At 37.2% G+C, this 16,135-nt stretch overlaps 1 protein-coding gene across 19 annotated transcripts in view; it reads left to right on the top strand.

Moving 5' to 3' along the window:
* MPDZ (multiple PDZ domain crumbs cell polarity complex component) overlaps positions 1-15,572 on the top strand; it is a 355,494-nt gene extending 339,922 nt beyond the window's left edge. For 18 of the 19 annotated variants that reach the window (XM_082470785.1, XM_082470784.1, XM_082470786.1 and 15 more), the window contains 12 exons: positions 1,346-1,491; positions 2,217-2,300; positions 2,502-2,695; positions 4,514-4,661; positions 7,215-7,301; positions 8,195-8,285; positions 9,160-9,203; positions 10,024-10,146; positions 11,409-11,513; positions 12,071-12,183; positions 13,001-13,124; positions 14,987-15,572. In XM_082470785.1, the coding sequence (XP_082326911.1) occupies positions 1,346-1,491; positions 2,217-2,300; positions 2,502-2,695; positions 4,514-4,661; positions 7,215-7,301; positions 8,195-8,285; positions 9,160-9,203; positions 10,024-10,146; positions 11,409-11,513; positions 12,071-12,183; positions 13,001-13,124; positions 14,987-15,133 (1,406 nt within the window). In that variant the 3' untranslated portion in view covers positions 15,134-15,572. The remainder of the gene's footprint in view (positions 1-1,345; positions 1,492-2,216; positions 2,301-2,501; positions 2,696-4,513; positions 4,662-7,214; positions 7,302-8,194; positions 8,286-9,159; positions 9,204-10,023; positions 10,147-11,408; positions 11,514-12,070; positions 12,184-13,000; positions 13,125-14,986) is intronic. The other variant, XM_082470776.1, reaches the window with a different exon arrangement.
* Positions 15,573-16,135: the final 563 nt, after the last annotated feature.

Below are 16,135 nucleotides of genomic sequence, written 5' to 3'. Positions count from 1 at the left end.
GTTGGTTAAAAAATCTTTTTTTTAATTGAAGTATAGTTGATTTACAATATTGTGTTAATTTCTGCTGACTCAGCTACACACACACACACACACACACACACACACACACACACACACACACACACACACACACACACACACACACACACACACACACATTCTTTTTTATATTCGTTCCCATTATGGTTTATCCCAGTACATTGAATGTAGTTCCCTATGCTATATACAGTTGGACCTTGTTGTCTAAAAAGTCTTAAAGTAATAAATATCTGATGAAAGCAATCCTTTATTTAGAAAGACTAATCACTAAAATGTTAAAAAAATATGGAAATTTTTTCATTTTTCATTTTTAAGTAGATCCCTAAATAGCATTGTCTATAAAAATATAAAATGCTAAATGGAAACATAACAGAAAAGAAAATATCTTACACCTGTTCTTACCATTTCAGGAGCAAAAAAATAGTCTGCCTCTGATTCCTAGAAAGAGAGCATTTTTTCTAAAGCTAATCTATCAAGTATCCCAGCTTTCCCAAAATATGACATTTGCTCTATGCTTTTTGGTATATCACAAACCATATGATGTGAAGACTCTCATAAAACAAAGTATAAAATTATATTCTCCTTATTTTTTCATAATCTAATCTTATTTATTTTATTCTGAGCATTTATGCACCAGGATTTAATATCCGAGTTCATAAAACATTGAGACACAAGGAAAGAAACTGCAAGTGGGTCTCACTTGATGTCATATAAACTCAGATATTAAATCCAGTTGCTTGTATGCTCAGATTTGATTACATAAGTAGAGATGCTCTAAGATAGGATGAAAAGGAAAACCAAATCAAAAATCTAAAAAGCCCTGAATGGCAGGCACCATGACCAGAATTACTGATGTCCTTTGTGTTTTGTCGTCTTCCCTGAATGTGAGTTAGGTCTCCACCACATATCTCAGTTCTGAGTTTTACAAATCATAATTTCATAAGAAGTTTGTTTGGGTCCCATGAAACGTAGAATATCAAAGTGGAACTAGAGGTTCAGTTCAACTCTCTGTTCTCATTCCTTTTACCCGTTACCTCCAGTAATTAAAAAAAATACAGAATACTGCATAAAATAACAGGTAATTTTGTACCCACCACCCTAAATTAACAATGACGATTTAATCATTTGTTGGATAGTTTTAAATGTAACTAAAAGATTAAGGTGGAATTATATAGTCTTCTTTGTCCCCAACTTGGGCCCATGTTTCTGCTCCATCCCCCAAAGGCACCCAGTGTGGTGAGTTTGATGTATATGCCTTCTAATCAATTTTTGTTTGTATTTCATTTCACTTTTGACTTATTTTTAGGTACAAGCAGGTCATCAACACCAGCAATCTTTGCTTCTGATCCTGCAACCTGCCCCATCATCCCAGGCTGTGAAACAACCATTGAGATTTCCAAAGGGCGGACAGGGCTGGGCCTGAGCATCGTTGGGGGGTCTGACACACTGCTGGTGAGGACGCAGCCCGAGATGCTCCAGAGACACAGGCAGCCTCTTCAGTGAGCCCTGAGAGATTACTGTCAGGGCGATTTCCATCAGTTTTATTAAAGGAAATACAAAGGCTTAGGAAAATGTATCATTCTTTGTTATTTTAATGTATAGGGCAGATACTCAGCTGCGTACTGGGATTTTTATTTTGAGTAAGCCAACACTGACTTAATAATATTTCTTTATACTTCTGACTGTGACCTTTAGATTCAAAATATTTCTGTGGGTTTATTAGTTCTTGCCATATTTTAATTTTCTTTTTACTGACTGGATACTCTTGGGTTAGACCCATATTGAGAAAAATCTGAAAATTTGGATAATTTATAGATAAAAATTTCTAAATGTCAAAAATGCTTTTAAAATGCATTCATTCCACTTGTGGATAGGGAAGGTGATGAGGTGATGTATGTCTATTATATATGCGTGTGTGAGTGACTTATATATTTTATAATTTTTTTCTTTAAACTTCCCTATCATGTGAAAGAAATATAAGCTTCTTTGAGCCTTTTAGCAAAAATTATCTTCTTATGCTTTTCTTTCAATTTTGATATGTGACTCACATACAGATGCAGTGAGTGTATAACGCTTACCACTGTCTCTAAAAGTGAAGTGTGCTTTGACTCCATTTCTGCTCACCCTCCCTAGGGAGAATGGTGTAAAGCATGGGTGTGTTTTGTTTGTGCCCTTAGGGTGCCATTATTATCCATGAAGTTTACGAAGAAGGAGCAGCATGTAAAGATGGAAGACTCTGGGCTGGAGATCAGATTTTAGAGGTACAGAATGCTGTGCATTTGACCTTTACAACTAGCAGAGAAAAGGCTACTCTAGGGAGGATGGTCTTTGCTTATTTCTTTTTCCCTCCCTCCTTCCCTTCCTCTTCCCCCCTCTTTCCCTCCCCCTCTCTCCCTTCTCCCTATCTTTCCTTTTACTCAACTCACCTGGTTCCTCACCCTCTGTGTCCCGTTTCTGTACAGGTGAATGGAATTGACTTGAGAAAGGCCACACATGATGAAGCAATAAATGTGCTGAGACAAACACCACAAAGGGTGCGCCTGACGCTCTACAGAGATGAGGCCCCGTACAAAGAGGAGGATGTGTACGACACCCTCACCATCGAGCTGCAGAAGAAGCCGGGCAAAGGCTTGGGGTTGAGTATTGTTGGTAAAAGGTATGACTGATCAGGGCAAATGCAATGACCTCTTGGAAACGATTGAATTTAAATTCCTTTAAAGAGTACTAGCAGTAGTAGAATCTTTCTCAACTGCTAGTGTTCTGTAGGTAGCTATTTCAGCCCATGCAGTAGTGGAACATCAGAAGACATTGGTGCTGAAATTTTTTAGTCAGTATTTTGGGGGATTTTGAAGGTACTAGACAAAAAGCCATTTGGTATTTTTGAGTACCTGCTGGGTGCCAGGAGATACATTAGGTTCTGGGGAACAGAGTTAAATAAGACATGGATCCTGACTTCAAAAAAACTCTGTTTGGTAAATGAGCATTAAATACATTCTTGCAACAAAGGACTCTGTTGATGAGAGACAGAAATGCATTGTAGGGGATCCATGGAAGCAAAGGAGAAAGGGACCGACTGCATGACCTTATTTAAGGGAAGTAGATGAGGAAAACATAAAGAGGTGCCAGAGATGAAGCCAAAAATGAGAGGTGAGAGTTGGTCTGACACAAGTGGGCGAGGATATTCTAGGGAGAAGGATCACCATGAACAAGAGCACACCATCAGAAGGGAATAGAAAGTGTAAATTAAGAGGCCAGGGTAGTAGATTGGTGAATGTACATAAATTAAGTACCTCATTTATTTAGATATGTATATATAGTTAATATTAAAAAATATATAATCCAGGGCTTCCTTGGTGGCGCAGTGGTTGAGAATCTGCCTGCTAATGCAGGGGACGCGGGTTCGAGCCCTGATCTGGGAGGATCCCACATGCCGCGGAGCAACTAGGCCCGTGAGCCACAACTACTGAGCCTGCGCATCTGGAGCCTGTGCTCCGCAACATGAGAGGCCGCGATAGTGAGAGGCCCGCGCACCGCGATGAAGAGTGGCCCCCGCTTGCCGCAACTAGAGAAAGCCCTCACACAGAAACAAAGACCCAACATAGCAATCAATCAATCAATCAATAAATCTAAAAAAAAAAAAAAAATATATATATATATATATATATATATATATATATATATAATCCAGTAAGTTCCAACACCTTTATTCTTAAGATGGGAAAGCAGAGTATCAGATGGTGAAAGGGCTTGTTTGAGGTCATGACCTTGGCAAGAACAAGTGATACAATTCAACTTTTCCTAAATGTTTCTGCTAAGAGTTATCTTTGTATCTCAACAAGAAGTCCTTGAGTTATTTATACTTTTATGAAAGGAAGATTGAAATAAGTTGAATATTTGTTGATTTTGCATAAACCTATCTTGTATGAAACTTAGACCTGTAATGATTTAAAAGAAGAGACATCACAGCAATGGTACTTAATTTTGAGTAACAAATGGTTTTAGTTTGAGATACATATCTATTATTTATTTTCAGTAACGTTAATGGCACTGGTGATAATAGCAACATATTTATGTAGGCACAGGTCAATATCCATTCAAGGCTTCGTTATGGTGTAGAAAGAACAATAGATTTAGCTCCCAGTGACTGACTCTTAAGTCCTGTTTTTGCCATTTAGTAAGTGTGACTCATAAAATGAGTATAATAGCCACTTCTACTCACAGTGTAGAACTGTTGAATAAATATGCTTATGAAAGATATGTTCAATCTATGAAATATTGTAAAGACATGATACTATTTATTACAAAAAATAATTCTCATAGTTGCACCAGTGTTGCTGAAAACAATAAAACTTTTAAAGTCATAAAAATAGAAGTAAAATTTCCAGTTGTAAAATGATAGCCTTTCATTAAATGAGCATTGCATTACAGTTGGGAAAAAATAATAATGTCGACCTTCAAAATTTTACGTTTGCAGAAATGATACTGGAGTATTCGTGTCCGACATTGTGAAAGGAGGAATTGCAGATGCTGACGGAAGGCTGATGCAGGGAGACCAGATACTAATGGTGAATGGAGAAGACGTCCGTCACGCCACCCAGGAAGCCGTCGCAGCTCTGCTAAAGGTAGAAATCCAGCGCCACAAATGGTCGTGTGTAATAGTGTAAGAGAAGGAGGAGCGGCCACATTCAAACAAGTATTTATCTAATATGTTCTCTCAAACAAGACATATTTATACATTAGACACCATATTTCAGTGATAAATCTCTAAATAACAAACTTACAATCAGCTGTTTATTATATTATTATATATTTAGCAGTAGTAAGAATTATGAACTGAGTATCTGTGTTCTTAGTAAATCTTTTATCACAACGTGATTACTGTGTGGCTCTTTTCTTGAAAGAAAAACACATATTCAGGCCACAAAGGAGAAAAAAAGTCTTAACCTCGGTTCTCCCCTGCCCGCCCATATTTATATTTGGATTTGTTCTTATGACCTCTGGCCTAAGGGAAGAACCTCCTCCCTGGCACAGGTGCTCTTTGAAAAGGGACTCAGCAGAAAGGCGGAAGATCATAGGAGGCAAGAAGGGCACCTCTGGAAGTCATGCTTTCTGGACTGCCCTGTCCCAGCCCCTTCCTTAACCCCTTACTGGGCGCACTAAATTGGACATCTTTATATTTTCCCAGACATGAAGAATGTGGAAGAAAGATTTTATCCTTTTTGAATGACAGAAGAGAATGTTTGGTTCATATCTTATTCTGATTCAAAACTATTGAACTATTTAAAGTTTGACATTTAAAATCATAGTTGGATGGGTCATACTTATGAAATGAAGACAATGTGATGCAGATTTACCGGGCAGTACCTTCAACAGTTATTATTGTTGTTGTTTCAATGATTATAATGCCTCCATCCCAAGGTATCATTGCTAGTCTTAAGTACATTTTACATTGTGAAATCTCTTTCCTCCATGGAGTAAACTCTCCATGAAGAATCATTTTCTGACTGGAAAGGCAGAGCCAGTCTCATTTTAAAAATGGAAAATATAGAATAGTCACTTAAAAATACAACTCGTGGAAGTTTAGACATATTTCCTATCAGGGAATATTCCAGTTTCCAGAGGGGGTTTGTGTTCCTACAAGTACATAAAGCAGTGTTTATCTCATTGTTTTCCTTTACCTAACGTGTTTTTATGACCTGAAGTGTAGTTCAGTGTTGATTAAAAATCGATCGCCATCGGTATCCATGTCACGTGGCACATGTTCAGTAACATGAACACATAACTTCATGACAGTGTCTGACAGCAGGAGAAATGTCAGAGTTCTCAGATGCTAGTGGGAGCCTCTTCAGTGGCTAAGCTTAGCTTCATGGAGTGATTTTCAAGTGAGCATCTTGTTATAAACCTCTGTGGTTTGCATAGGATCTGGTATATACATATAAATTTAGTTATTAATAAAGCACACTTAGAGTCTGTCATTTCTTCTTAGAGTTATCAATTTTCAAAAAATAATTAGAATTCTTTAAGGAGAAGTAGCTTCTTTTAGGAGATAAATTAACAATGATAGTTAACTCTGTAAGATACATACCTCTCAAAGATAGAGAAGGAGACATTCATAAAATAACCTAAATAATTTTAGAACCAGTTAAATCACCATTTAAAAACCCAGTTTGGCAGTGTATAATGAGAGCCTTAAATATTTATATAGCTTTGCTATTTGTACCTCCAGCTGCTGCTTGTTGTTGTTTTGACTTGTTATTTCTTCATTTAAACATCTTGCAGAATCCTCAATACACAAAAAACTTCACGTACATAAGGTTCATTGCAGTGTTGTTTGTAATAACAGAAAACTGGAAGCAACACAATTGACGATACTGCTTTGTGCTCGACACTTTGATAAGAATTGTGCATGGCTTATTTTATCACAACAACCTATAATGGTCTCTGTTTTTAAAATGCAGAGTAAAAGACTTATCAAGGTAAACATCTGCTAAGTTCACACAGCTAGTAAATCACATAGTCTGGATTTAAACCAGTGTATCTGACTCCAAAAGCCTGAGTTCTCAAACACCTCATTGTGCTACTTTCACATTAGACTGTATAGCATTTCTTGCATGCCTATGATTTATTTGCAAAGGACCACGGGGAAATTGTCTTCAATTCTCATTTTGTGTTTACAGCAATATGGCTTGTTTAAGTATTGTATATTATATCTATTCAGGTACAGCGAGGCAGTAGAGAGCTTACCCAATTATCTGAGTACCTCCGCTATTGAGGGCAAAACGAACTGTTGCGGTAGTGGTTATTTTATTGTTTTTGTTTTGTTTTTTAAGATCTGAGTTACTTAGTTCATTTGGCCTATCTAAATTAGTGTGTTTCGTGAGATAATTGCTTGATTCTCCATTTCTCTTTGCCGTGACAGACACGCTCTCCATGTAAATCATGAGGCAGTAAGACAGACACTGGGTGTTGCTGCTGCTGCTGGTTGTTATAATTTTTTTTACTAGTTTTAATGTTTTAGAAAAGCCTTTTTCCACAAAGGATTGGAGGTATCCTTGCCCGTGGAAATTCCAAAAGGAAAATGCCTTTCAAAAACCCAGCCTTGAAGAGTAAAATGTAATCCTAAAGCTAACTGTATCATTTTATTTAAACATTTCATCGAACAACTTCCCCCCCAGTGTTCCCTAGGCACAGTAACCTTGGAAGTTGGAAGAGTCAAAGCTGGCCCATTCCATTCGGAGAGGAGACCTTCTCAGAGCAGCCAGGTGGGTAGCTGTGGGATTCATCGGACAATGCAGTCCATAGGCCAGAAGGAACTCAAAGATGGCCCTGACCATGAGTCTGTCCAGGATCATGTACACAGGCCTGGCCCCCTGGCAGCTTGGCAGAGCGGCTGAGGTGCAGACTTTGTGATAGGGAAGAACAAGAGATGGGAGTGGACAGGCAAGCAAGGTGGATGGAGCTCTTGAGTAGTTTGTGAGTCATTCTAAGGAACTTAGTTCCAAGCATTCTTCTTTTCTGACATGATTCTTTTTCCATAATCTCAAAAGTGAACCGATTAATATATACATATAAAGCCTACAAAGACAATATATGTTTAAAGTATTTTATAACAAACATTGATCAATCAGTATTGAACTGTAGAAGCTCACCACCACGTATAAAAATATGGTGTGAGATAGCTGGAGCCTCTTGGTAAGCCCCTCTCCTGTCTTGCCTTCTGATGACAGAAGCCCATTTTTATCAGCCTGTCCTTAAGGACCTCTAGTCACCCCTGAATGATTACCATTTGTTTGCTGTCGACTGGCCCTAATTCTGCAGTTGTTGAAGTCCCCATCTATGTACAGCATTTGTTTAAATTTAGAGAAGATTAGCTTGGGTGAGATTATGAAAATCCACTAAAATTTTAGGAAGGTTGGAATCAATTGCATCCATTCTTTTACCTTTATTTATGTCATTGGACAAATTCTTCCTTAAAAAGAAAAAAAAAAGAGAAAACTCAGTGGAAACTCTCTATATTGATTGCCCTTCAAATTACCAAATGCCACTGTTGCTTAACAAGTATTTCTAAGTCCATTAAAAGAATTCTGAAATAAGTGGTATTTAGCGGGTATTATTACTTCCCAAACTTTCTAAAACAACTGTTATGTATTTGTAGATGAGTGAAGGGAGCCTGTCATCATTCACTTTTCCACTTTCGGGATCCAGTACATCTGAGTCACTGGAAAGCAGCTCCAAGAAGAATGCATGTAAGATTGGATTGAAATTTTAAGCATGATTTAGTGGTTTGAATTTTGGCCATCAACAGTGATTTTTTTCCTGTTTTACTTTACCTCTGAAGCTCTCTTTCCTCTAAATCATCCCAAACCCTAGTATAGGTGCAAAAATTCAGAAGAGCATGAAGTAGTGCCTATAGCGGTATTTCCCATTTGATGTTTTCCCTACGAGGTATACTAAACATTAGAATCAGGATCCTGCAATCTTTTTCTTGCGAAGCAGATTGTTGTATTTGATTTTTATTCCCTTTTTCTGTTTAATGTAACACCAATATATCAGAAGATCCCATTAAGTGAAGCTTTCTTTCTCCATGAAGATTGCAAAAAATTTGATTGATAAAATTAATATGATCCTCCTGTGTTTTAATTACATGAAATCATGATGCGCAGAGGGTTTTTTGGCTTGGAGCATTGGTTGAAAGTTGTTCAAATTGAAGAAACTAACCATATGGCAGTCTCTGTTTGCAATGTAACTAATATTCTAGAAATTTAGGCACTTAAGTCCATGGATTCTTTTTAGTGCTTCCATGACTTTATTTCTCTCAGCTGTGCACATGTCTTTCTATCCAAAGCACATCCTGTCCTTAACTCATTCAAAGTGGATTATGGAGTTGTATAAGCAATGCTTGAAATAAGAAGGAAGAAATAGGATGGTGTGTGCATTTTTCCAACTGGGAAGTCCCTGTGTAAGACAGATTTAATCATGTGTGCTAGTAACTTTGAAACCCCCTTTCCAAAAAAATTAGGGTACCTCACTTAGTCCCATCTAGCTGTAGACATCAACTAAAATTTAAACTGACATTAAAAATGCACTAATAACCATATTTTATCTTTTTCCCATTTACAGTGGCATCTGAAATACAGGGATTAAGAGCAGTTGAAATTAAAAAGGTAACTTGGGAGAGAGGAAACAATATAAACCCTGTTGACTCCAAAGGCATCTGCCTATGTATTTTCCTGTTAGCTGCCTTACTATTTTACAGTACCATCTGATAAAATGTGTATTATATGCAGTGGAAATAGCCCAGTGTAGTCTTTGCGGAATTTCCTTGTTTGAAAAATCATTTTTGATATACTGTTTATCGCCACAAATGGTATCAACCCAGCCCCACGCAAAATAATGCCGGGTCTCTCTCACTTCTCATATTAGGGTAAATTAGCCTTTGCTTTCAACAGAGATTTCCCATTCTCCTGAAACAGATTCCTCTGATAGCCATGCACAACAGGGAAAATAAAAGCAGATTGAAGTGCTGAGCGCACTTGTAGACACTTCATACCATCGTCATTTCGTTTAATAGTCACTGCAGCCCTTTGTGAGAGGCACGGTAATCTCCATTTTGTCCGTGAAGATCTAGGGATTCATTGAAAGCAGTGGACTCGTTCCAGATCCCAGCGTTTGTAAGTGTGGGTTTCTGGCTTTGAACACGGGTCTCTCTGATTCCTTTTCACTTCATCAGCTTCCTTGATTTTCCTCATTCCCCATAGCATGATTTTCGTTTAGTTTTGATTTCTTTTACCTCCTGAACAGATGCTTATTTTTCTAAATCACATTAAGGACCTGTATCAAATAAAGTAATACAGTTTTCTTGGGCATCATTTTCCACCCTCACATTTAGAAGATCAAAGTTAACTATAGACTATTGTGCCAAAGAGACCAAAAGCCAATTAAAAATATCAGTTTGACCAAAATACTCTGTCTGTCCAATGGCAGGGACCCACTGACTCACTGGGGATCAGCATTGCTGGAGGTGTGGGCAGCCCGCTTGGTGACGTTCCTATATTTATTGCAATGATGCACCCGAATGGAGTTGCAGCTCAGACCCAGAAACTCAGAGTAAGTTTTACTAATAGCCCTGGTAGCCCTAGCAAATCTGTCAAAAGGTTTTATAAACCCTTTGACTCTGGCCAACTGTTGCAGGCAGTTTGAGATGTCTGTCAACTTTCAAATCCGCTTATCCAGCCACATCAGGGCTTGCTTTGGGTAAAAGATGAAGAAAATTAAAAGAGAGGAGAATTTGTTGTTGTATGCAGATTTTCAAGTAAATGAAATGGGATGATTTACAGTTATTTCTTAATAGTTTTTACTTGTTTGAAACCCTGTGGAAGAAGTTAAAATGAAACAGAAGGTATTCTCAGAAAGTATTGCCAGAATGAAGTGAAATTTTTTCTTTATGTGTTTTTTTGGTTTAAATGCTGATTTAACTTTATTAAATTGAAAATTGTCATTTATGTTGCATTTGTTTATCAGTTGTGCAAAAGTTTAGTGTAAACATGACTTATAATGTGAAACTATACGAAGCTTGCTTCAAAATTGAGGGATTTTGCGTATGTAGAGCACTGTGATAGAATTTATGCTAACTGCCCAGTTCTGAAATCATGTGAATATTCCATTAAAGTAACTCAGTCTCTATAAAGTAAAATCTATATGGCCTCATGCCTTAAAAATGGTCTCAAACCATAATCACTATTTAAATACTGTCTAAATCGGTAATGGTTCTATTTCCCTTTGCTATGTAAATTTATGACTGGCACTTAAAAACAGATTGTACGCGTAACACAGGGGTCAGAAAACTTTTATGTAAAGGACGAGATGAATATTTTAGGCTTTGCAGGACATACATGTGTGTCCCTGTTGCAACTATTCAACTCTGCCTTGTGAAAGCAGCCAAATAATCATGTCTGTCCTCCAACCAGATTTTATTAACCAAAATAAACAGTGGGCCAGTCTTTGCCTGTCAGCCGTAGTTTGCCAACCCTTGACTTAGATTCACAGCTAATGTGTATAATAATAATATCCAGAGAAATTCTGGTTCCCAAATGATAGCAGATATGGTATTCTTTTAATAGGAAGTAATGTCTTACCCAGGAGAAACAAAGAAAAGGGAAGCGTGATTCCCTGCCCATTGCACCAAAGATGATAGAACTCAGCCATTACTTGCAGCTTCTCTTTGTGGTTGCTGCTGCTTGGAATTGGACGTTTCCTTGGTTCTATTTCTATTGCTGATTAGTAGTATACATGTGGTGTGGAAGGTAGGGAAGGAAATCATCCCACTCTCCATGGCTGTTGTAGCAGATGGCTATTTCTCTCCCTCGCAGGTTGGAGATAGGATCGTCACTATCTGTGGCACATCCACTGAGGGGATGACTCACACCCAGGCAGTTAACTTTCTGAAAAATGCCTCTGGCTCCATTGAAATGCAGGTAAGATTTTTATCCCAACTCTTCTGAATATGGGTAGCTTGAGGACACATGAGCTTTAATGTCAAAGCTATAAAATGATTAAATCTCCTATTATTGTATTTACTATTTCCCCTGAACATAAATGATTACATTGAGAATTCCAAGAAAGTACATAGGAAACACATTCTGTCACTTTTTATCCTGATGCATTTATCATTTCATACTTTATATCTTAGGGGGAAAATTCATGGTCTTGCAGGAAATGATTAATTGCTGAAATTTTAAGTGGTGTGATTGAGTAACTTACATTCTAAAGATCTTTAGAAAACAGTTGCATGTGAAACCATGTTTGAAAAGCATCAAAGAACTTGGTAGAATTGAATTAGTAGAATATTCTTAGTGTCAGTTGAAGAGGCCTCTGGACCTTATGAAGTTCCTGCATTTATGTTAACAGAAATGATTAAGTGGATGATAAAATACACATTTTATTCCCAGTGCTCTTTTTGAAGAAAAACTACTGATGTCTTCCTAGCCACATGAGCGTGTGTTTTTTCCCTTTATATTTCTCCTGTGTACAGGTGGTTGCTGGAGGAGATGTGAGTGTGGTCACGGGTCATCAGCAGGAGCCCGCCAGCTCTAGTCTTTCGTTCGCTGGGCTGACGTCAAGCAGTATATTTCACGATGATTTAGGGTGAGCTCATATACTATGGTTTGTATGTCCCTGTTACCCACATAAAGGTGAAATGTTGGAAGATGAGGTGTAAAATATGAAAACCAAGTGTTTCTAAACTCTTCGATTATGGAATGGTAGGTAGGTAGATAGACAAGCAGACATGCGTGCATGCTACTACTCTTCCCACATTTTCATCTCTGAGTTTTTTGAGGGAACATTTTAGTCTTGGGGGGTCAATCTATCCTTTTAAAAATTCCAACATTGCCTAATCATTTATTGAATCATACTTGTGATTAAAAAAAAAAATTCACAGTTACCCAAAACTTGAGTACACAGAATTAGAATATAGAGAGAGGGGAAGAGAGGAGCATTCTGGAATTTTTACATAATTTGATGCAGCTTTTCTATTTCTTATCATCTATTTTTGTCTCTGAGCTTGGGAATACTGATGTTTATGACTTATTCCATCATAGTCTTTGGCAGTTTAGCCTCTCACTTTAAATAAACTGGAAAAGGAAGGAACTGCTTTATACAATGAGAGCTTGCCATGAATATGTTAGGTTAAGGGTAGTATACATGAGTAATAGAATAGGGTGTTAAGTAGTATTTCATTAGATTATGTAAATTTAAGATACATAGCACAGCACACACTGACAATTTAAGCATCCCCAAAATACCCGCGATGGACTCACTGTTGGTAACACAGAGAGTTATACTAGCTTTAGGTGGATGTCAGCTAACCCATAACTTACAGATTCATGGAGATACATATGTATATGCCATATATATATTTTTTTAAAGTCTGAAGACTCTTTTTTTCTTCCCTTTACTGTAGACCTCCTCAGTGTAAGTCTATTACACTAGACCGAGGACCAGATGGCTTGGGCTTCAGTATAGTAGGAGGATATGGCAGCCCTCACGGAGACTTACCCATTTATGTTAAAACAGTGTTTGCGAAGGTAAGCTTGCAAATTTTAACCACCCTCTTCCCCCCTAAGCGTTCATTAATAGTGGTCAGCAGCGGGCTTATTAGTTTATGGCTTGAGGTAACGCCAAATGATTAACAGTTGATTATTTTCCTTTGGAAATCCCTACAGGAATAGGTCATTAGATATTTTTGTCCAATTTGAGGTTTAGCTATGTTTAAAGGAAAATAGGCTCAAATTGAAGTTCCATGGGTACTCTCGACAATATACATAAAACTATTAATGAACGTTAGTTAGACAGTCAGGCCTGATTGTTTTCCTTTGGAAACAAGTTGTATGTGATTGAATGTCTTTTGCAAACAGGACATTTTAAATATGTGTATGCTAAAGAGCCCTGACATTTTTTCTGTTTGCATTTTTTGTTGTGAAATATAAAATAGGCACAGAAAAGTACATAAGGAGAATAACTAATAGGGCATTTATTTTGCAAGTTTCATTTCATTGAATGGAATAGAAAAATAACTACTAAAAATATTAAGGAGTATCCGGCAGCTCTATCACCTACCACAGATCAGCTGTTTGCATTCAAGGGATTCAATAAAGAAAAGAAAACTGTTGGTATATAGTTATAATCATATAGCATCCCATTCTTTGGTAAGAATATTTAGAATACAAGTAAAGTTATTAACAACATTGGTGAAGCTATTAAAATAATTTAAACCCATATAATTATTGTTAATTTTTTGTTAAGACAATTTTTAGGAACGACAAAATTTCCTGCAGGAGAAAATTCAGATTCTCAAAATTTTACAGCACAGAGGAAACAAAATTATGTTAAACCCATTAAAAGATTTGGTACAGGGGCTTTTGATTAGTATTATAGTCCTTTAAAGTGCTTACTTAGGGAGGTTTCATTCTATTATTTTGAAAAAAAATTATTTTTCACCAATTTAAAGTGCTGTATCTATAGCTATAGCTATCTCTCTAGCTATAGGCTTAATTTATGAGATTTTTTAAAGCCATTGGTATGTCCAAAAATGCAAACAGCATTTGCCAGTAAATAGAAGAATCATGCAGTCCTTTTTCTCAGCCTCGGAACAATTTATTTAAGGCGTGCTAGTTAGAACATATTTTAAGAGTTTCATCATTATGGATTCCTCATTAACTTTTCCATATTTTTAATCTTATATTTAATTGCATAATTGCCTACTATACTTATGCCTAAGATGAGGTTCTTTTCCAAACAGCAGTGTCTGTGTTTAGTCTTAATCATTTAGGGCCCATAAGGAATATGAAGACTCTGTCCACCCTTGGGAAGTAAAGAATCAAGCAGCTTAAGCCGCCTTTTGAAAGCCACAGAAGGAATTAGAATTAGAGTTAGCACGACTTGTGCCTTATCCTGTCCTTGTCAACATACATGTGGGCTTTTGTGCTTCTGCAAACCTTTGGGTTTGATGGCCCTCATGCCCTTGTCCTATAAAACTGCTTTTGTCCTGTAAAACTGCTAATCCTTTGTTTTCTTTCTGTAGGTCTTCTTTATAGGATAAAAAATCTTGGATTCTATGAAATCATTCCTACTAAGCATATTCCCAAATATTCTTTATTAATTTGAGTTCCTACCAACTGCTGTGCTGAACAGCCAAAAAGCCATCCAACTAATCTATTGACTGCTAAATTCTCTCTCAAATTGGAATCTCAGTGCTGAAGCCATTTAGGAGAAAGGCTTCCTTTGTGTCTGTTCATCATTGCTCAATGGCTGTGGAGCACCTGTGGAGCGCTGAGAGCAATGTGTGTGTACACGCAGAGCAATTCACATTCTCGTTTGGATCTTTTTCTGTTGTGTAACTGCGAGGCAGCATTTTTTGAGAAGTAAACAAGCCACTTTATAATTGCAGGGAGCAGCCTCTGAAGATGGGCGTCTAAAGAGGGGTGATCAGATCATTGCTGTCAACGGGCAGAGTCTAGAAGGGGTAACACATGAAGAAGCCGTTGCCATCCTTAAGCGGACAAAAGGCACTGTCACTTTGATGGTTCTCTCCTGAATTAGCTGCCAGAATTGAGCCACCTCAACTTCTCACTTACATCCCATGCTACAAAGAGAGTGGAACTGGTCCTGTGGACTCCTCCTGGGCTGTATTCATCCGGCTCTTCAAAACTGTAGGAAAAAATAGCATTTAAATTTGTTTTTCTCATATGGAAATGATTTTCTTACTGACAACCTAGCATCACTTTCCCTTTCTCTTTGCATTTTGTGAAGGAAACTCAAAGAGAAGGGCTCTTTGCATAGATAAATCCAGTCTTTCTTCCTGAAGATATCTGACATTTTATAATCATGTGAGCAGAAATTAATATGGGCTCAACTGGTTAGTAGAGAAAGGAAAAAAAATCATTCGAAAGCTAACCAAGGGGAAATGGTCTCATGAAATTAAGGTGGAAATTGAAAATATAAAATAAAGAAGAAAATCTCAAGTTTTATAAAAATGCATTTTGTTAATCCACCTTCTCTCCCCACTTCTAACTAAAAAAGAAAAGAAAAAAGTTGTACGGAAAATGTTTAAAAATACTTTCAGTATTTAAAAATGTTGACTATTATTAAAACATTGCAACTCCCAGCTCTAATACGCACGTATATGGTTTTCTCCTAAAATGGGCTTCAAGATTGGGTAACTAACAACAGGAAGCAATGTTCCTAAGTTTGTAAAGAAACCACTTATTGCACATCTTGATGTTCATTTTCATTTTTGACCTATTACACAATATTTTCACATTTCTATAAGTAAAATGATGACGCTGCCCTGTATTGACTGCGGTTTCTCTAGAAAGCAGCCTTGCTAACCATGCAGGAGCATAGGAGGCTCTCCGAGTTGTTAGTGCTGGTTTTAAGGGATGCAACACTGAAACTGTGTCAGTGTGCTGTGCAGTTGGTTTTCAGTTAGTATTAATCTTAATGACGGAGAAAAAGCAATGTGTTAGTAATTATTTTGGTTGTATGCCATTAGTAAATTGATAGAAAAATTAAGGGGATTAACATAAGTTCATTCCAT

The sequence above is a fragment of the Balaenoptera physalus genome (genome assembly GCF_965194825.1).
Source record: "Balaenoptera physalus genome assembly, chromosome: 7".
Classification (NCBI taxonomy): domain Eukaryota; kingdom Metazoa; phylum Chordata; class Mammalia; order Artiodactyla; family Balaenopteridae; genus Balaenoptera; species Balaenoptera physalus.
Note: the sequence above shows the minus strand (reverse complement) of the source record. Positions and strands in the feature narration are given on the sequence as shown.